Here is a 23,156-nt window from a genome sequence, read left to right on the forward strand (position 1 = left end):
TCAAAATTTTGAATATCTTGCACCATTTCACACTTTTTCCAGGTCCACAAATCCTATGAAAATGTCTTTATTTTTATTTAGTCTTGCCTCCACTATCAACCACAACATCAGAATTGCCTCTCTGGTGCCTTTACCTTTCCTAATGTCGAAGTGATTGTCATTTGAAACATCCTCCATTTTCTTTTCCATTCTTCTGTGTATTATTCTTGTCAACAACTTAGATACATGCACTGTTAAGCTTATTGTGCGGTAATCCTCACATTTTTCAACTCTTTTTGTCTTTGGAATTGTACGGATGATATTTTTCCAAAAATCAGAGGGTGCATACAATACTCACACATGCTACACACCATTGTGAATAGTCATTTCGTTGCCACTTCCCCCAATGAGTTTAGAAATTATGATGGAAAGCGAATGTGCACTCAGTGTGCATACCGGGGGGAGTCATCCGAGATGTGGAAAGGATCCTTCCGGATGCCATGAAGGATACATGGTGCAGCCAACTGCAGGTGGTTGCTCATGTTGGCACTAATGACGTGTGTTGCTGTGGATCAGAAGGGATTCTCTCTGGTTTCCGGCAGCTATCTGAGTTGGTGAAAACAGCCAGTCTTGCTAGTGAGATGAAGGCAGAGCTCACCATCTGCAGCATTGTCAACAGGACCGACTGCGGGCCTTTGGTATAGAGCTGAGTGGAGGGTTTGAATCAGAGGCTCAGATGGTTCTGCGACTGTGTAGGCTGCAGATTCCTTGACTTGCACCATAGGGTGGTGGTATTTCGAGTTCTGCTAAATAGGTCAGATGTCCATTACACACAGGAGGCAGCTACATGGGTAGCAGGGGCTGTGTTGCGTGGACTGGGCAGTTTTTTAGGTTAGACACTCTCGGGAAAGATCAAAAAGGGCTCCAGTCTCAAAGGGTACAGGGCAAAGAAATGACAAGAATCGACCAAGCAACAGTCGGTATTGTAGTTCTAAATTGCCATAGCTGTGTTGGAAAAGATCAGAGCTTCAAGGGCTGATAGAAAACACTGAAGCTGAAATGGTTATAGGAACAGAAAGCTGGCTAAAGCCGGAGACAAATTTTGCCGAAATTTTTACAGAGATGCAAACAGTATTCAGAAAGGATAGATTAAATAATGTAGGTGGTGGTGTGTTTGTGTCTGTTGGTAGTAGTTTATCTCGTAGTGAAGTTGAAATAATAGTTCCTGCAAATTACTATGGGTAGAGGCTATACTCAACAGCCGTACCAAAATAATAATTGGTTCCTTCTACCGACCCCCCAACTCAGATGATATAATAGCTGAACGGTTCAAAGAAAACTTGAATCTCATTACAAATGAATACTCCACTCATACAGTTACAATTGGTGGAGACTTCAATCTACCCTCGATTTGTTGGCAAAAATACATGTTCAAAGCTGGTGGTAGACAGAAAACATATTTCTCTGAGAATTACTTTGAACAATAAGTTCATGAGCCCACACAAATTGTAAATGGTTGCAAAATGCCCTTGACCTCTTAGCCATAAATAATTCTGATCTAATAGAGAGTGTCATGATGGACACAGGGATTAGTGAACACAAGGCCATTGTAGCAAGGCCCAAAACCATATCAACCCAAACTACTAAAAATAAAAGCAAAATATATTTATTTAAAACAGCAGATAAAAATTCACTTGATGCCTGCCTAAGAGAGAGTCTCCATCCCTTCCAAGCTAATTATGTAAGTGTAGAACAGATATGGCTCAAATTCAAAAATACAGTATCAACAGCAATAGATAGATTCATAACGTATAAGGTAGTAAGAGACGGGACTGATCCACCATGGTACTTAAAACACATCAGAACACTGTTGCAGAAGCAATGAAAAAAGAATGTCATATTCAGAAGAATGCAAAATCCCCAAGACTGTCTAAGTTTCATGGAAGCTCAAACTTTAGTGCGGACATCAATGTGACATGCATTTAATATTTTCCACAATGAAACATTGTCTCAAAATATGGTAGAAAACCCAAAGAGATTCTGGTCATATGTAAAGTACACCAGTGGCAAAAAACAACCAATACCGTCACTGCGTGATAGCAATGGAAATGTTACTGATGATAGTGCCACTAAAGCGGAGTTAGTGAATACAGTTTTCCATAATTCCTTCACGAAAGAAGACCAAGTAAATATTCCAGAATTCAAAACTAGAACAGCTCTTAGCATGAGTCACATAAAAGTAGATATCTTAGGGGTTGCGAAACAACTCAAATCACTTAAGAAAGGCAAGTCTTCCGGTCCAGATGGAACGCCTTTCTTAGCTATAATATACAACTGCTCACTTGACGAAAGGTCTGCTGCTCCTAAAGACTGGAAAGTAGAAGAGGTCATACCAATATTCAAGAAAGGAAATAGGAGTAACCCATTGAATTACAGACCCATATCACAGACCTGAATTTGCAGTAGGATTTTCGAGCATATACTGCATTCAAACATTATGAATCACCTTTACAAAAATGACTTATTAATACATGACCAACACGGATTCAGAAAATATCATTCTTGTGCAACTCAGCTAGCTCTTTATTCCCATGAAGTAATGAGTGCTGTCGACAAGGGATCTCAGATCGATTCCATATTCCTAGATTTCCAGAAGGATTTTGATACCATTTCTCACAAGTGACTATTAATCAAATTTCGTGCATATGGAGTATTGTCTCAGTTGTGTGACTGAATTTGTGATTTCCTCTCAGAGAGGTCACAGATCATAGTAAATCATCAAGTAGAACAGAAGTGATAACTGGCATTCCGCAGGGTAGTGTCATAGGTCCTCTGCTGTTCCTGATTTACATAAATGATCTGGGTGATGATCTGAGCAGCCCCCTAAGATTGTTAGCAGATGGCGCTGTAATTTACTGTCTAGTAAAATCATCAGACGATCAATTCTGTTTACAAAATGATCTAGACAGAATTTCTGTGTGATGCGAAAAGTGGCTATTGGCACTAAACAAAGAAAAGTACGAGGTCATCCACATGAGTACTAAAAGAAATCTGATAACTTTTGGGTACACGATAAATCACACAAATCTGAGGGCTGGTTCAAATGGCTCTGAGCACTATGGGACTTAACTTCTGTGGTCATCAGTCCCCTAGAACTTAGAACTACTTAAACCTAACTAACCTAAGGACTTCACACACATCCATGCCCGAGGCTCGATTTGAACCTGCGACCGTAGCAGTCCCGCAGTTCCGGACTGACTGAGGGCTGTCAATTTAACTAAATACCTAGGAATTACAACTTAAATTGGGAAGACCACATAGATAATATTGTGAGGAAGGTGAAACAAAGACTGTGCTTTGTTGGCAGAACACTTAGAAGATGCGACATACCCACTAAAGAGACAGCCTACATTACACTTGCTCATCCTCTTCTGGAATATTGCTGCACAGTGTGGGATTCTTACCAGGTGGGATTGACAGAGGACATCGATAAAGTGCAAAGAAGGGTACAGGGCGAATACGACCCAGGACAAACAGGAGATCCGGGAAAAACCTGGGAATTGTTTAGAATTCTGGGAATTTTTCATTGTTTTTGTTTTCAGTTAAGTTTTTGTGATTTTTGACTGGAAAGAACAATACCCTAACTAAGGATATTACTGTATCCCGCTACTGCAGAATAATACTGCAGGGGGAAGAAGAAGGAAAAAAAAAAAAAAAAAAAAAAAAAAAAAAAAAAAAAAAAAAAAAAAAAAACTTTTGTTCAAAGGAAATGCGTCGTATACAGCAACAAAACACAGTGTACATTATCACCTCCTCCTATATCAAATCTGCCAACCACCAGCGTTACCTCCTCTTGAACAATTGTCGCCCTTTTCATACCAAGAAATCCTCTGCATACAGCCTAGCCAACTATGTTGGATCTGCAGTGCCAAGCAGTCCCTCAGTCCCTCTCTATATATACCAGAGGTCTCAATGAGACCTTCATGGGCAGAAATTACCATCCTATCCTTTTATGGAAACAGATCGCATGTGCCTCATTTCTACCACTGCCCACATACCCACCGTCTTGTCACAAAGGAGCACTCCCCTCATGGTTCAGCACCACCTAGGATTAGAGCAATCCCCACCAATGCTCCCACCCGCTAGCCTCAAGGCTCATACCCCTGCAATAGACCTAGGTGCAAAACCTCCCTGACATTGTCCCACCACTACATACTCCAGTCCAGTCACAGGGATCTCCTGTCCCATAAAAGGCAGGATTACCTGAAAGCAGTCATGTGATCTCCAAACTTAGTGCAAACCACATGATGTGTTTCGTTTCAGTGGGAGCTTCAGTGCCTGCACCATCTTGATCTTTCCTACAAGTACCAGATTTTGTGAACTGTACAGGTGGGAATTCTCCCTACAATGTGACCTGTATTCACATAACCCTCCTGGCCTCAACTTTCACTTGTCCCTGTTCTTCACCTACCTATCTCCTTTCCGGCACCCACTCCAGTACCACACGTTACACCTTCCCCCACACCTATCCTGCTATCCCTCTACCTCCCAACCCCATGCCTCTTCCTTACTCTCACCACCAACATCAGATAGCTGTTCCTATCATGTGCAGTTGTTTTCCACAACCAAGTATCAGTGGCCGGAGACAGTAATCATGAGTGTGTGAGTTGTGCTTATAAATGTGGTTGTGTTTTTCACTTCAGAAGAATGTCTTTTGTCCAGAAGCTAAACTGCATACACCATTTTTGTTTTGCTTGTCTCTCTCTGGGTGTCTTCTCTATATGGTGAGTAGTAAACTAATCACCTCTTAATATTGTTATTGTACTTTGAACTTTCAATTGTTTGACAACCCTAAGATTTGAATGCATATTGTGTCACAGTTATCAGCAGCCTCTTGGGCTGCTAAACTGAGAAGGGATGCTAAGATTTGTGTGGGGGGAAAGGGGGGGGGGAGCAGAGGTACCAAATGATAAGTTGCCTGCCTGTAAAAATGTTCTGAAACCAGCCCTGGAGACAGCACCAATTTTTTTCAATCTTTGTGACCTTCTCAGTTTAACTATTGAATGAAGTACGCGAGCTGATTTTAGAAGTAGAAAGGGATTTGGAAAAGAATGAAAACGGGGAGTGACAACCAATCAAATTGCCTCAGCAATAAGAGCACATCACACAAAGAGATTTAGGGAGGGACTAGTCTAGGTTGCGGCCAGAAGATCTGATAGGCCAAAAGGTATGCAACATTTTCTCCAGCACATCCTTTGGTCTTCAAGACCTTTTGATTTCAAATTCCCCAGTCTTTAACTTCTGCTTATCTTTGTTCTCTCTCTTGTCCCATACTCTGATTCTCACATGCTTATCTCCTTACCTCTGTTCTTTTCCTTGTCCCATACTCTGGTTCTCATCTGATTTTCCTGAACAGCTTCATAACTGTATTTGCATAACATATTTACTCTAGGATTTTAATTTTTTGCTACTTTTTCTGATGTCCGAATAAAATTTTATGGATTAGGTCAGCAATTATTTGCACATGTGACAAGATCTGATAGCAGAAATTATGTATGCAGATCATGAATTTTTTGTGCATCACCAGGAACTACTGGCGTCTGGATGCACAACAGTTAATGCCAATTTCATAAATTTTTTACAGTGTATTTTCCTGTGTCTCTGGGGTACATCTTTGATTGTTTCCAATATGCAAATGTGATTCAAAGTCTGATTTACTTTTGTCATGTCATACATTTACCTGCCTTAGTGCATAAAAACTGAATGGTGAGAAAATTCAAGAACACAGAGGCTTATATGATAGTGAGTAGTAACAGCTGATCAGTTTCAATATTAACTTTGATAGTTTTATATCCTTTCATATGAGCTTTCTATGTGCTTCTTGCAAGGATTATTGCTTATCTCGCCATGCAGAAAGCAGGAAGAATTTTGAAATGTATGTCTCACCTCAAAGTTTTTCTATATTTTCTGTACAGTGTTTCTTCATTTAGTCTTTTCACTTCCATATTTATTATGTCTAGTTATACAGTACAATATTTTTATCATTTTGATTATTGTTGTAAGCAAAGCATTTTGATGTATCTTGCAGGTATGCCAAGATATGTCTGGCAAAGATGCTGAGATAAAGGATTTACAAAAAATCCTTGAAATCAAACAGTTGCAAATATTACGTCTTGAAAAGCTAGTGAGGAAGCAAGAAGAGCAGCTGGATCGGTGGGGGCTGCAGAGGACAAGACAGGAGGCACGCATAGCAGAATTAGAGAACAACTTGCGGGAAAAGCAACGGTACAGTGATTATCTGTTTCGGAATGACAATTCTTCATTTCCAAGACAGGAGAAATCATCGAATATGGTGGAGAAGCACACATGTAGAGACTGTGTGAGTCCTTGGGGAAAACAACAAGACTACAGATATCTGGATGGGAAGAAGAATGGCACAGAGATGCTGCCCAGAGAACAATTTCAGAGACAAACACCTGAAGATAAAACAATCACATCATCCTACATTGATTCTGATTGGTCCCACAGTCATTTGACACCACATTCAGATAACAAATGGTCCTTCATTGAATCTGACTGGTCCCATAGTCACTTGCTACCACATTCAGTTCACAATCAAACCTCTAGAAATTCAAAAAAATTGATGAATTACCATATTTTAGGATCACGCAATAATAAGAATATAGATCACATTTCTTTTACAAGCCCCAAGACATTTAAAAAAATGCAACATCCATATAAAAATACTCTTCAACCAGTTAGGTCACTCAGTAAAAGGAGAAACCACATTATAGATCAGGGAAGCATTCCAGGACATCACAAGTCTGAAAATGTATCTTCAAATTATTCCTCTGAATACAATGATGTGCTTGTCCCTGAGCAGTGTACAATGATATACGAAAATGGAAAGGAAGCTTGGCAATTTCAAGATGTCACTAGTGAGGAAGGACAGATTTATCATGCTTATGATGGTGACTCATCCACTGAACCTTATAAGCCAAGTTTTGAGCATAATAAAGGTGTTTCAAAATCACATCGGTTTTACCCTTATAGACACAATGTTGGTACAAATAAAAAACAGGTATCAAAAAGTGATCCCACTGCTCTGAATAAAGCTGTGCCTCCATATTACAGTTTCCAAGGACAACTGGGTGCCATAGGTGATAATATCATGATTAAAAATGATGACAGAGTCCCAAACTATAATGTTGGTTTCTGTAAGGTGTGCAATGGTAGGTTTGCATCAGATGTTATTAATGTTCATCATAATTACAGTGAACCTTATAGAGAAATTACGACGTGTCACCCAAAACCGAATGCAATTGAAACCAATGAAATGTTTTGTAACTTATCAACTAATGCATACCCGCATCCACAGCAGAAGTATAGGACCTTTCCAATTGCTGAGGTTTATGAAGCAGGGGAAATGAGCAGTTACTTTCCACATTTTCGTGATCAAAGTGTAAATATAGTAAACAAGAACGGAAAAAAAAATTTAAATTGTGGGATACATATGTCTGAGGGAATGGGACAGGGGTGCAGGAACGGACTAAATGATTTGCTTAAATCTCCTGTCATTTTGTGTGCTTCTCCATCTGCTGTGTTGTTGTTAAACTGTCCATACATTACAAACTATTTGCTCCATAGTCCTCAGCTTTTAAAAAACAAACCAATAAAATATGGAAACAGTATATTTTTTGACAGCATAGGTAATTAGTGTATTTTCCTGATTTAATTCGAAAAAAAGTCTTATCTACCAAAAAAGGTAAACATGATTATAACGAAAGTTTAAGAAGCATTGTACCACTCTTTGTTATTTAGTCTCGTGTACGACATATGTGATTTAATTTAGATTAAGTGTAAATTTAACAATGCATATGTCATGTGGTAGAAATACATGTCATTTGATGGTGTCTGTTTTAAACTTGATATTTATTTCTGGTTGGCTCTAGTTATATGTAGACATAAATGCTGGCTTGATTTTATTTGATTTGAATTATTTGCATGTGAGAGTAGATGAATTTTGTGCATTCACAAAAATGGGGACAGAAGATGCTGCCTTGTGCAACTAGCTAAAGTGATGAAATCAAAATGGTGCTAACCACCAGTCTTGTACCCATAGTAAGTTGTTGATTTAGAAAGTTATGCTGTCACAAAAGTAATATTTCACATGATATCCAGGGTAAGTAGAATGTAGACCAGCAGATAAAGTTGGATATGGTTCATAGACAGACAAATGATAAATGCAGGAACTAAATGCATTTTTGGGGATAAGCAAAGGCTCTGAATAGACAATGGCTGATGAGATACTTCTTACAAGAGGCTTAATATTTGTATTGTGGTAGGGATGTCACACAAACAGAAGCAAAAGCGCTGAACTCTGTATTCTGTACAACAATATTTTACAATACAAACAAGTGAGGTGGTGCAGTGGAAAAGATAATGGAATCATAATCAGGAAGGAAAACATTTGAATTCCCCGTATTTTAAGATTTTCATTTTTTTCCCAATATCATTGTAAGAGGATTGTATATGGTTCTTGCAACAATGCCAAATTTGTTTTCATCATCAGTTACTAACCAGCAGACATAATGCTACTGTTTAATCCTCTCAATACCAGTGGGGCAATAACAGCAGTATTCCTGAAGAAGAGACAAGAGATCAGTGTGACTCAAACCAACTGCCTGCAGAGCAAAGAAGTTGGGCCTAAATTCTCACTACAGTATTGGAGTGCCTGTGTTATTCTGATTACAGTACATAGTTTCTTTGGACATGCATGCGTGTTGAAAGGAAAATGCATTGCAGCAACTACAGCTGCATGGTTGATGACATATGAGATATGAATATTTGGGTCTGGTCGGGAGTTGTTCATGGATAGCGAAACGGTAAGGCAGCCGCTGGCGATAAGTGGGAAATCCAGGTTCAAGTCCCTGTCTGAAACAAATTTTCATTGTCGTCATTCCATCCTACAGCTTATCATTGTGCTTATTCACAATAGCAAATACATTTGATGTATAATTTCTCAGTGGTTCAAAGTTTCAGATAGTAATTTCGGTGCAGCACTGTATCAATTCAGCAACATACTGATAGAGCGTAATTAATCAAAAATTTTTATTAGAATAAACATTACCACAGTAAATCTACTCTAAATGGAAATTGTAGGCAACATAAGAGAAGGTACTGATAAAATGAAGGAAAAGTGAGTTGTTAACAATACCATTTTATGTGCAATAAAAGTGTAAAACATGTTATGGGGATCTTTCAACACAACTGGACTACAACAATGAAGCATCTACACGAGTAAGGTATGTGAAAACGTGTATTGTGAAGGTAAATTCTTATAATAAGAACATTAACATGCATTAATCTTTAAAGATAAATGTTGGTTCTGTTCCTGTGTGTGTGTGTGTATGTGAGCGTGTGTGTGTGTGTGTGTGTGTGTGTGTGTGTGTGTGTGTGTGTGTGTGTGATTCTTGACCCGATGATCTCTTTATAAGAAAAATAATGAATGTGTTCCTTTTATTATTTGTTGACATGTCAATGATGAAGTTTATAATTTTCTACAGTTATATTAGTAATCAATACCTTGTGTCCAATAATAACAAGGAATATAATGTACATAGGCACACTAGTATTTGAAGCCGTTATAGTATTAAACACATTTGGAATACTTTTTCATAATTTCTGCTTCTGATGGTTAGCAACATTTTGAGTTCAACACTTACACATGAGTAGCTAAAAATTTTATATTGTGTGGTACCAGTACTCCAGCTACTGCAGAAAATGTCTTTCAGAATGTATCATAAGAGTGCTGCTAAATAAGTCACTTATACTGCAAAAATCTTCAATTTATTAGCTGGAGGGAAAACTCAACCATTATGTGGAATAACAATATAAAAATAAAATGGTTAGTGGTACAAAATAAAATGGCTGATTGTATATTTGGCTATGGGGGGATGTTTGACGTTTTTATGTCTCCGAGTCATTTGAAGTTTACTAGTCATTTACAGGCGATTTAAATAAGCTCCTTGACTGAATAACTGGTATAGTGTATGAGGGAAGTAGATGAAGCATGTTCAAATAGTTAGTTTCGTATATCATGTCTTATAAAAAAATATTGATTTGTCTTTGGAGCTAGGTGTGGAATTAATTTTGGCACAGTCATTTCATTTCAGTAATTAAAGTTAAGCTATCACAGATCAATGTTTTATGCAGTTCAGTGGTATTACATTTTTTTGGAAATAGGTCATCACTAATTTTCTCTTGTGGAAATCGAAGCCTTTTCTATTTAAGTCATCATAGTGTTGCTTCCAAGTTATTTTCTGCAACTAGCACATGCTCTGATGAAGGACTTGGTCTTCCACATTTCTGTAGCATTCACTCAGTTTTATTCTTTTCCTGTTTCCTGGTGCTTCTTGGGGTTCACAGGAAGCTGTGTTCCAGATGGCACGTAAGAGTATTCACATAACAGCAGTGCCATCTGACTGTAATGACTGTACTCCATATTTGCCTATTACTATGTAATTCTTGTCAACATAATACTAGGAATTTTATTTAAAGTCCTATCATACAAACAATGAATAATTACAAGGTGAGTGTAATCAATTTTCAACGTTTAAGCCCTCCCCCCCATCTCCTCTGCTCTCACCCATCTGCTCAGGCTTTTCATGTGTTTCCCTTTATTTCTCTCTTTGTGTGTTTCCTGTGTAATATTCAGAGTAATTTTTCGTGCTTCTAGGACCTGGACATCTTTGCATTACCACTTTCCTCTTCCCCCCTTTTCCTTAAAAAATTAATTACATCGAATATTCTCAAAACGAAATCTTGAATTGCATTGTTTCATTTTTGTATTTTCATATCCTACTTCAGTTCCTGTGTTGGAAAGTTAATATTCCTTTTCTGTGTCATTCATTTCTTACTCACACATTTTGAACTATCGCATCACATAGAACAACATTGTTCCTCCAGTCTCTATTTTAAAATACTTTATTCTGGACAGCCAGTTTCAGGCATTTCCCATTCAATAGCAACAGATGTGCAAACATAGCCCTCATCTTGTCAAAAAATTGCAGGCCTTGTGCATTTGTGTACAGCATGGTCTTCATCTTGAAATGCATAGCTATAAAATGCACTTACACACACGTTTTCATGGAACTGACACATGAGTATGACTTTAGGCACTTCAACTTCAACTACAAAGGGAGCAGACAGCAGTGGTCCCATTACCAATGCCTATGGCACTCCATATTTCATTGCTTTGGTTTCCGACCGGTATGAGTTCTGTGTTGATACGTACTGCTTCCCCATCCCCTTCTAAGGCGTATCTAATAGATTCTTTTCAGATTGAGAATTGCTGATTCTGTAGGTTTACCATTTCTGAAAATATGCTGTGATGGGACAAGAGTGTTATGTTTGTCCAGATAATCAACTAATTACCATATATAAGAATTTCCAGGATTTTTTGAGAAACCTGATTTTTGTTGAAGCTGGTCTTTAGTTGCTGGGGCCATCCTTATACCATTTTTGACACTGACCCACCTCTGCCTATCATCAGTTTTCCTTTTATAGGAGAGGTCATTGCTGTCCCCAGCAGTGGTGTGATTAGTTGGTTACTTACTATCTCTATTATGTTATTTGATATTTTATCATTACCATCTGATTTCTTGAACTTTAGTGTCTTATGGTTTTCCTCAGCTTTGATTTCTCTTATTTTATCATGATGATCATTTCATCGTTTTTAGGTGGGCATTAATGAAACATTTTTGTGTGAAGGAATGGTTGGTGATGGAAATTTGATGAAAAGATCTCACTGCAGTGAGAAATATCTTTGTTTTAATGATTGCCACCACACATCTATCATATTGTTATCCCCTATTTTGGAATAATACAAAATGAGCTGCCCTATTTTTGAAATTTTTCACTTTCCTCTGTCAATCCTATCAGACAAGTATCATATACAGCAAGGGATTACTGTAGGAGAGAATGGACAAGCTTAGTGTAGGCAGTCTCGTTAGTGGATTTTTGCATCTTGTCAAGTGTCCTGCCAATAGAATGCACTCTGTGGTTCACTGTACCCACAGTGTTATCTGTGTGATTGTTCCAATTTCAGTTGTTCATAATCGTAATTACTAGGTATTTATGTAGTTCAATTAACAGCCCTTAGATTGTGTGATTTGTATTGTTAATGAAATTTAACATATTTCTTTTAGTACACATGTGTGTTACTTCACACTTTTCATGGTTTAAGATCAATTGCCACTTTTTACATCCTACAGACATCTCATCTAAATAATTTTACAATTGGTTTTGATCTTCTGAAGACTTTATTAGACGGTAAATGATAGCATCATCTGTAAGAAATCTAAGGGGGCTGTACAGATTATCTCATTTATCATTTATATAGATTAGGAACATCAGAGGGCCTGTTATATTTCCTTGGGGGATGCTAGAAATAATTAGTGTTTCGTTCAATGACTTTCCATCAATTACTGGGCTCTGTGACCTTTATGACAGAAACTCACAAATTCAGTTGCACAACTGAAGCGATACTACATAGGCACATAACTTGATTAGAAGTCTCTTGTGACCTCCTTTCTTGGGTAGTGGTGTGACTTGCGCATTTTTCCAGTCTTTAGGTATAGATCTTTCGCAAAGTGAGTAGTTGTGTATGATTGCTAAGTACAGGGCTATATTCCACAGGCTCACAATTGATCAGAAGTCTCTTGTGTCTTCCTTTCTTGAGTACTGGTGTGACCTATGCATTTTTTTAGTCTTTGGGTACAACCCTTTCTTCAAGCAAGTGATTGTATATGACTGATAAGTATGGGGCTGTTGTATCAGCATACTCTGAAAGAAACCTAATTTGTATACTATCTGGACTGGAAGACTTGCCTTTGGTAAGTGATTTAAGCTGCTTCACTACACCGAGGCCATCTACTAAGTTACTCATGTTGGCAGCTGTTCTTGATCCAACTTCTGGAATATTTGCCTTATCTTCTTTGATAAGGAATTTCAGGTAACTGTGTTTAATAACTTTGCTTCAGTGATGATACTGTCATTGATAATATTGCCATTGATATCAAGTGGTGATCCTCCTCCTCTTCCACCCAGTCATCCCTTGGTAATCTTTAAGAAATTCCTCACCTTTTACTAACTTGGCTTCACCGTCCTTCCCTGAATCCCTTCCCTGTGAGTCCAACATCACTCCTATGGAACACTGCAGACAAAGACTCCAACAGAATGGTCATGAATGATAGTGACTATGTGGTTGAAGGCCTCTGCCAACTTTTTGATACTTTTGCATACAGACATTACAACAATGATCCCAGGTGTCTAGCAAGGCCTCAAGTATCTCTTTGAGGCCTTACGTCTGTCCCAAAACCTGACACCTGAAGCCACCTCTCTTCTCCTACCAAGAACCCCCTGCACTTCTACCTTTTATGTACTCCCAAAACCCCAAAAACACCCCACTGTTCTGTCTGGCTAGGTGCAGTGCTCCCACACAATGAAACCTGTGCCTTTTTTGGTCTACATGTCCAAACTGTTGTCTCTAACCTCCCATCTTACATTCAAGACTTTGCACACTTCCTTCACCATATCTCCACAGTTCCTGTCGCGTTGCTACTAGACTCGTTGGTTGCTGTGGATGTGACATTAGTGTCCACCAACATCCCCTATGTCCATGATCCTGCAGCCATGGAATACTGTCTTTCCCAATGTCCTCCTGATACCAAACCAACCACCCCCATTCTAATCCTCCTAGCCAACTATTACATCCTGAGTTACAGTTATTTGACTTTTGAAGGCCAAATCTGTGGCACTGGCATGGATACTTGCATAGTGTCATCCTATGCCAACTTATCTATTGGACCATCTGAAGGAATCCTTCCTATCCAGTGAATACCTAAAACCTCTTGTCTGGTTGAAATTCATTGGTGACATTTTCATTATTGAACGGCCTTCCTAGATGTCAATTTCTGCCTCTCAGGTGGCTACATAAATATGTCTCTCCATATCAAGTGTACCAACCACCAACAGTACCCGTACTTTGACAGCTGTTGCCCTTCACTGACAGACAGTGTCCTATACAGCTCATCCATAAACAAATCTCCCATGCCATCTGCTCCTCAGACACCAGTAAACCCACTAACCAGCCACCAACCAGCACTCCTCTGATCACTTAGTGTCACCCTGGCTTTGGGAAGCCCACCCAGATCCTCCTCCACATGAGGAGAACCTACTCAACATGATATCCTACTCAAAATGCTATCTCCCCCCACCCCCTCCCCCAAAGCAGTGTTCTGCCACCCACCCAACCTACAGAATATCCTTGTTCATACCTGTTCCAGTCCTACTCTAAATCCTGTATCTCGTGGGTCATTCCCTTCTGATCAGTCCAGATACAAGACCTGTCCCCATACACCCCCCCCCCCCCTCCCCCACTACCTCCTACTGACGTTCAGTCACGAGCATTTGCTACCCAATAAAATGCAGGGCCACATGTAAAAATAGCTGTGTTACATATCAGCTTTGCTTCATTTACTGTATTGCATTCTGTGTGGGCATGACAAGTAATCAGCTGTCTGTCTGCATGAATAGGGACCACCAAACTGTGATAAACCACAAATTTCACCATCAATTTGCCAAATATGCTGCACACCACAACACAAATGACTTCAACAGCTGCTTCACTATGTGGCCCATACTCCATTCCAGTACTAGTTTCTCAGAAGAACATGGGTGGGAATTGTATCTCCAACATACCTGTGCTCTCACAATGCCCCTGGTTGAAACCTTTGCTACCTGTTCCCACTGCCACACCTCTCCTTTTCTCCTCTCTTTCCTGTCTGCACCACTCCTTGTTTGTCCAGATTGTGCATTGCCCTCTCTCACCACTCAGCACTCTCTCCCATGTGGGCATTCTCCCTCACCCCCATCTCCTCAACCACTCCCTCCTCTTACCACTTTTCAATTTTTCTCCCTTCGTTCTCCCCTCTCTTTCTCCCTCTTTGTCTTCACCTTTCTCTCTTTTTTTGCCCCTCTTTTTTCCCCTCTCCCTCCCCCCCCCCCCTCTCCCTCTGCCTACATCTCTTTTTTGCTCTAATCTTTGCACTCTTTTTGTCTTATTGTGCAGTTATGAGGCCATTTGTCTAAAGACCTGCCACTTTCCTGCTACCCCGTCCTTGCGTCCACCTGTATGCCCTCTCCATCTCTATCGGCTCAGGCAACTGCTTTCAATAATCAAGTATCAGTAATAAGTCTAGCCATGGCTGTGGACTTTTATATGTGAGCGTCTGTGTCGTAGTGTGTGTGAATGCATGTACTTTGTTAGAAATAGAGCTAGTGCTTGAAAACTAGCATGTGCTTTTTTATATTATGTATTTCTGAGCTCCACAAACTGATCCATTAGAGGTAAGTGGTTGCCTTTCTGTTCTTTCATGTGTTTATCTTCATATTCATTTTAGTAAGTTTGCCATTCTTTTTGAAAATCTTAATCTTGCCACCTTGGGATCTGTGTACACAAAAACGTTTGCGTGCCATTCCCATTCTAACAGTTGTGTTTCAGACTACTGTCAGTTACATAATTTCAATCATATGTCACAAGTACATGTTTCAAACTCATCTGTTACGTCATCTGTCATTACACAAGGAATTTCAAAGTTTTAATCTGCCAGGAAGTTTCATTTCACTTCACACTCTGCTGCAGAGTGAAAATCTCATTCTGGAAACAACCCCCAGGCTGTGGCTAAGCCATGTCTCCGCAATATCCTTTCTTTCAGGAGTGCTAGTTCTGCAAGGCTTGCAGGAGAGCTTCTGTAAAGTTTGGAAGGTAGGAGACGAGGTAGTGGCAGAAGTAAAGCTGTGAGGTCGGGGCGTGAGTCGTGCTTGGGTAGCTCAGTTGGTAGAGCACTTGCCCACGAAAGGCATAGGTCCCGAGTTCGATTCTCGGTCCAGCGCAAAGATTTAATCTCCCAGGAAGTTTCATATCAGTGCACATTCTGTTGCAGAGTGAAAATCTCATTTTGGAACTTTACACCTTAACTGTTTACAGCCTTTAGGAGCTTTCTTGTTTCAAGGTAGGCAGAAACTCCACTGCCTTTGTGTTTAGATCTATGGAAGTAACTGTATAAGAAATAGTTTTTTATTGTCAGATTACCTATATTACTTTCATTTAGCCCATGCTCACTGATTGTATTTTACTTTGGAGTACTTCAGTTTCTAGTTTCTTGTTACCAGTGTACTGGATATTCCTGTGTTGCACTCTTATGTAATTATTCTTTTGCTGACTTACATGTTCTTAGAACATGTTGTGTAGTGCTTCCAGTACAGTTATAAAAGGGAGCATATAAATTCTGACAAACTTTGTTAAATTCAGTTACTGGCCACATTAGCTAACCACCAAATATTAGGGTCGTGATTGCAACTGATTTGAACTGTGTTCAACTAAACAGTCTTGCTTGCAGTGGTGTTTGCTTGACTGTCAAATTGACTATTGTTATTTGTATTTATCACCTTATAACAGAAATTACAAAATGAGCCATGAGCTCAATGGGTCACAGTTGAAAAACCCTATCTCCTCTACATCTTTAAGCTGGCTTTGAAGATGAACTGCTACTGGTGGAAGATTTTTCATAAAATTCCAATAGCACCTTCTGTCAAGCTATTTCAACTTTAAACAACTCCCAAATAGAAGTCTTATTTCATAAACAGATGCCCAGTTAACGATATTGATCATAATGTGAATGGGCAAACATGTTGTTGATAACGTAATAAAACAGTTCACAACAAAAGGATAAAAGACAAGCTAAGGCTCTGGTACATATCTACCTTTTTTCCTTCTCTGCCATGAGAAATTTGAACTCAGTGTAGCAAATGGAAAACATTTAGGAAATGTATGAAACATCATCAGTGTCACTATGGGTGAAATTAGTATATATCAAAATATTTCTGAGCAAGGGATGTGGTCTTTACTACTGACATGTTTAGTAATTTATATTGCAGTTAAATTATTTAAAGTACATGTGAACATGTAAAGTGAACATGACCGCAACTCTGCAACAAGAAATTTGAACTTGACACAACAAACAGATGAGGAACTTATTATTGTCACTGTTTGTATCAGAATATTCCAAAATGAAATTTTTAAAATTTATCTTGCAGTTAACTACAGTAGTAACTACAAATAATGAAAACTAAAAGTGACTGCAATTCGTAACAAATAAAACAGTCTAGTCATTCACTCATTATATCATTCGATCACATCACTGATGAATGATGGTGCCTGAATGTACCCAAATCCACCTGATCATCCTTATGTGGCCTTCACAGGTTCACTCAGACCTATACATTATGAAATATTTGGTGGTGATGTTTGACCAAATACCTGGTTGCAAGAATCTGACTTATAGGATGGTTTAACACCTGGTATCTGGAGAAACAGCTATCCATTCCACTTTTGCTGTTACGTACAGCTTGTTCCACACAATGGATTGATTGTAGTTGGAGTGAATTAATGGGCCCATGTATCATCTGTAGTAACAAACACAGTAAAGCATTATTTTTCCATTCCCGAATTTTACATTTTCCCACTTTTTTTGCTCCAAACACTTTCCTGTCATTAACAATTTTGTTTTCTTTGACATTATTGTAACCTTTAACACTGGTTATTGTGCAGATTCCTGCCAAAATTGCATTGTATTCCTGCTCAGTGTCAGCCTTGGAACAAAGCAGAAAACACTGGCCACGAGGTCTGTTCTAAAAATTCCTTAATTTTGTCCACAAAATTTTTCTGCACTTACATTTTATTTATTGTGCATAGTGTCCTTTGAAATACTCTCCACCACCATTGATAGTCTGCTCCCAATGCTGTTTCCACTTCTGGAAGCAGTCTTTCTACACCTCTTGCTGGATTGTGTGAAGTGTCATCTTTTATCTTGTCTGTCATTGCAAATCTTCGTACTTTCAGTGGGGTTTTAGACTTTGGGAATAAAAAAAAAGTGTCCACAGGGGCCAGGTCTGGAGAGTTCGGAGGATGAGGCAGCAGAGTGATTTGGTTTTATGTGCAATAGTCATGCGCCAATAGGGATGAATGTGCAGATGTGTTATCTTGATGCAAGAGCCTTGAATTGTCTTGCCACGTTTCAGGCTATTCCCTTCTCACATTTTCTTGTATGCATTGCAATACGTCCCAACAGTACCATCAGTTAACAGTTTGTCCCTGTGGCATGAGTTGATGATGAATTAGTCCTTCAAAGTCAAAGAAAACTGTTAGCATGGCTTTGGCATTTGACCTGACCTGACGAGCTTTGTTTTGGTCTTGCAGAACCTTTCCTGACCCATTGTGAAGACTGAACCTTGGTCTCAACATCATAACTGTAGACCCACATCTCATAACCAGTTATGATTCTCTTTAGGAACATATTGTTCTCATTTTCATGATTCAAAAACTCTGCACAGATTGTGAGGTGAAGATATTTCTGGTCTTGACTGATGAGTTGTGGGATGAACTTGGTGGTAACACAATGCATTTCAAGGTGCTCTATCAGGATTTCATGAACTGAAATATTATGTTCTTCTGCAATTTCTTGGATAGCCAGTCTTTGATTGGCACACAAAATTTCATTGATGTTCCTGATATGAGCATTTTCAGTAGACATTGAAGGGCATCCTGAATGAGAGACATCTTTGACTTCCGTCCGGCCATGTTTAAAATGTGTTAACCATTTGTAACACTGAGTATGGCTTAAGCACTCGTGAATGTAGCCATCTCGCATTATTTGGTGCATCTCTGTAAAGGTTTACTTGAGTTTCACATACAATTTTTAAGGCAGATGCATTGCTCCTCTTAACTCAGCCACCTCAAAACTTTTAAACTGTGCAGGCACAAAGTTCTACTCAATACAGCACTGAACAATAACTAACAGACATACAAGTATGAAACTTCCTGCAGTTACACATTAAACATAAGCATATGCAGGGATACCAACTGAATTTTGCTGCAACACATCGTTGGCATGAAATTATGAATGTTCCAGAATTTTTTGAACAGACCTCATATATGCAAAGTTATTGACCATGTAACATAATGTCAGTGTGGTAAGCAAGATTTTCATTGTCAGCATTTTGGGTCATGACTGTCTGTATTATAAGTTTGCAGTGTTTGGAAGGGTGTATGCTAGGTCACTGCCTTAATGATGATAGTAACTCTGTCAGCAACCTTGCTTCTTCCCATTGTGTTGTTTTACAACGGCTTTAATTTAATTCCACAATCATTTATGTAAATGAGCACTGGTTTTGAAGATGGCTGTCTGTCTCTGTCATGGGCTTTCACAAATTGTTGTTACTTCTGTGGGAAATACGTTAATCCATAATATGCAAGCAGTCTTAGGTTGGTATGACTTGATGTCAGATGTAGACACTCGTCTTCAAGATGATTCTTAACATGATAATAGTTTCTGCCCTCTTTCTCACCTGGATGTCCCTGAACCAAGTCACCTCCTTGTTGGCAACAAGCTGTAGATTTTGTGGGTATGGCTGTCTGTTTATGAAGACTGCCAACGTCAGTGTTTTAGCCAATATTTTGTTACAAGTTTTATTTACTGTAATTTTATAGTCCTTATTAACAAGTCTCATATTAGAAAATGAGTATTAGTAGAGCTAATAACTATTAAAAAGAAATAAAAACAATTGCTTATTTTAGATTTTTTAAGTAGGGAAAATTTAAAGTGTTTTAATTTCTTATTTTAAACAATATAAAGAAGATGAGAGTCAGAGTATTTATCCATTTTTGCTTGTTGTGTTTCCTATGCTTTCCTTTGTTTTGTACTCTCCTGCATTTTACTCTTTTTGGGTCAGTCCACTGAAATGTGAAAAAAAAAGAGGTTGTACTGTTAAGTGCACAAAATTAGTTTAAAATAAAAACACCCCACACATTTCTTTTCACATTTTCTTCTGGTTAGCATTCATTTTACAGAAAGCTTCCTTAATGTAAAATGTAATGTATCCCATGACCTTCCCAAGAATTCTTGGTGAGATTTCTATGTAAAATCATAGCTGATACTAGTTCAGCACCAGAAATTCAGTGTTACCCAAGAGATTTGGAGGCACATCTGCTCCCAATGATGTAACTTGTTCTTCCAGGTTCAGTAGAGAAGTGTATTTATATGATGCTTCTACAAACAAACAAATAATAACTTTTTAAATGGCGTGAGTTTCAGTTGAAAAATTTACTTTCTCTGTTTTTGAATTCATTCTGCAATTGAGTAAACATTTTGTTATCTTTCTGAATTTACCAGATATTCCTCACAACATGACATGACATGAAATATGTTGCATGTTAGCAGAGTGAATGCACTTTTCATATATTAATTTTGTTAGCAACATAACATGTAGTCATCTAAGTGTAATAAAAAATAGTCAGTAACTTTAGTATCAACATCTACATTTATACTCTCCAAACCACCATGAGGTGCATGGCAGAGGGTACATTTTATTGTACCAGTTACTAGGTTTTCTTCCTTTCCCATTCAAGTATGGAACATGGGAAGAACGATTGTTTGAATGCCTCTATGGGTGCAGTAATTATTCTAATCTTATCCTGACGATCCCCGTGGAAGTGATATGTAGAGGGTTGTAATATGTCTCTATAGTAATCATTTAAAGCTGGTTCTTGAAACTTTGTTAATAGACTTTCTTGGGATAATTTATGTCTGCCATTTAAGTTCCTTCAGTATCTCTGTGACGCTCTCCCATGGATTAAACAAACCTGTGACCATTTGTGCTGCCCTTCTCTGTATACATTCAATATCCCCTGTTAGTCCTATCTGGTACAGGCCCCACATACTTTAGCATCATTCTAGGACGGGTTGCACATGTGATTTGTAAGCAATCTCTTTAGTAGTATTCTACCAATAACCTGAAATCTACCACCTGCTTTACCCATGACTGAACCTATGTGATCATTCCATGTCATATCCCTGCAAAGTGTTACACGCAGGTATTTGTACGAGTTGGTCAATTCCGACAGTGACTCATTGATGTTATAGACATGTATTTGTACGAGTTGGTCAATCCCAACAGTGACTCATTGGCGTTATAGTGTTATAGACATAGGTTTCTACAATTTTTTTCACTTTGTGAAGTACTCAGTTTTAGCTTAGCTTAACATTTCCTTATTCTCTCTCTCTCTCTCTCTCTCTCTCTCTCTCTCTCTCTCTCTCTCTATATATATATATATATATATATATATATATATATATATATATATATATAGAAACTTCCACATGGGAAAAATATATTAAAAACAAAGATTCCAAGACTTACCAAGCGGGAAAGCGCCGGCAGACAGGCACAGATATATATATATATATATATATATATATATATATATATATATATATATATATATATATATATATATATATATATATTAAAAACAAAGATTCCAAGACTTACCAAGCGGGAAAGCGCCGGCAGACAGGCACATGAACAAAACACACAAACACACACACAGAATTACGAGCTTTCGCAACTGGCAGTTGCTTCGTCAGGAAAGAGGGAAGGAGAGGGAAAAATGAAAGGATGTGGGTTTTAAGGGAGAGGGTAAGGAGTCATTCCAATCCTGGGAGCGGAAAGACTTCCCTTAGGGGAAAAAAAGGACAGGTGTACACTCGCACACACACACACACATATCCATCCGCACATACACAGACACAAGCAGACATATTTAAAGGCAAAGAGTAAGGGCAGAGATGTCAGTCGAGGTGGAAGTACAGAGGCAAAGAAGTTGTTGAAAGACAGGTGAGGTATGAGTGGCGGCAACTTGAAATTAGCGGAGGTTGAGGCCTGGCGGATATCGAGAAGAGAGGATATACTGAAGGGCGAGTTCCCATCTCCGGAGTTCGGATAGGTTGGTGTTGGTGGGAAGTATCCAAATAACTTGGACGGTGTAACACTGTGCCAAGATGTGCTGGCCGTGCATCAAGGCATGTTTAGCCACAGGGTGATCCTCATTACCAACAAACACTGTCTGCCTGTGTCCATTCATGCGAATGGACAGTTTGTTGCTGGTCATTTCCACATAGAAAGCATCACAGTGCAGGCAGGTCAGTTGGTAAATCATGTGGGTGCTTTCACATGTGGCTCTCCCTTTGATCGTGTACACCTTCCGGGTTACAGGACTGGAGTAGGTGGTGGTGGGAGGGTGCATAGGACAGGTTTTACACTGGGGGCGGTTGCAAGGGTAGGAGCCAGAGGGTAGGGGAGGTGGTTTGGGGATTTCATAGGGATGAACCAAGAGGTTACGAAGGTTAGGTGGACGGCGGAAAGACACTCTTGGTGGAGTGGGGAGGATTTCATGAAGGATGGATCTCATTTCGGGGCAGGATTTTAGGAAGTCGTATCCCTGCTGGAGAGCCACATTCAAGGTCTGATCCAGTCCCGGGAAGTATTCTGTTACAAGTGGGGCACTTCTGGGGTTCTTCTGTGAGAGGTTCTGGGTTTGAGGGGATGAGGAAGTGGCTCTGGTTATCTGCTTCTGTACCAGGTTGGGAGGGTAGTTGCGGGATACTCCAGTCCTGTAACCCGGAAGGTGTACACGATCAAAGGGGGAGCCACATGTGAAAGCACCCACGTGATTTACCAACTGACCTGCCTGCACTGTGATGCTTTCTATGTGGGAATGACCAGCAACAAACTGTCCATTCGCATGAATGGACACAGGCAGACAGTGTTTGTTGGTAATGAGGATCACCCTGTGGCTAAACATGCCTTGATGCACGGCCAGCACATCTTGGCACAGTGTTACACCGTCCGAGTTATCTGGATACTTCCCACCAACACCAACCTATCCGAACTCCGGAGATGGGAACTCGCCCTTCAGTATATCCTCTCTTCTCGATATCCGCCAGGCCTCAACCCCCGCTAATTTCAAGTTGCCGCCACTCATACCTCACCTGTCTTTTAACAACTTCTTTGCCTCTGTACTTCCGCCTCGACTGACATCTCTGCCCTTACTCTTTGCCTTTAAATATGTCTGCTTGTGTCTGTGTATGTGCGGATGGATATGTGTGTGTGTGTGCGAGTGTACACCTGTCCTTTTTTTCCCCTAAGGGAAGTCTTTCCGCTCCCGGGATTGGAATGACTCCTTACCCTCTCCCTTAAAACCCACATCCTTTCAT

The 23,156-nt window shown here is 39.3% G+C and overlaps 1 protein-coding gene across 2 annotated transcripts in view; it reads left to right on the forward strand.

The window, feature by feature from the left end:
* Positions 1-23,156, forward strand: part of LOC126281632 (golgin subfamily A member 6-like protein 22) — a 279,886-nt gene that overhangs the window by 247,634 nt on the left and 9,096 nt on the right. For both annotated transcript variants that reach the window (XM_049980769.1, XM_049980760.1), the window contains one exon: positions 6,068-6,264. In XM_049980769.1, coding sequence (XP_049836726.1) covers positions 6,068-6,264 — 197 coding nt within the window. The remainder of the gene's footprint in view (positions 1-6,067; positions 6,265-23,156) is intronic.

The sequence above is a fragment of the Schistocerca gregaria genome, chromosome 1 (assembly GCF_023897955.1).
Source record: "Schistocerca gregaria isolate iqSchGreg1 chromosome 1, iqSchGreg1.2, whole genome shotgun sequence".
Classification (NCBI taxonomy): Eukaryota; Metazoa; Arthropoda; class Insecta; order Orthoptera; family Acrididae; genus Schistocerca; species Schistocerca gregaria.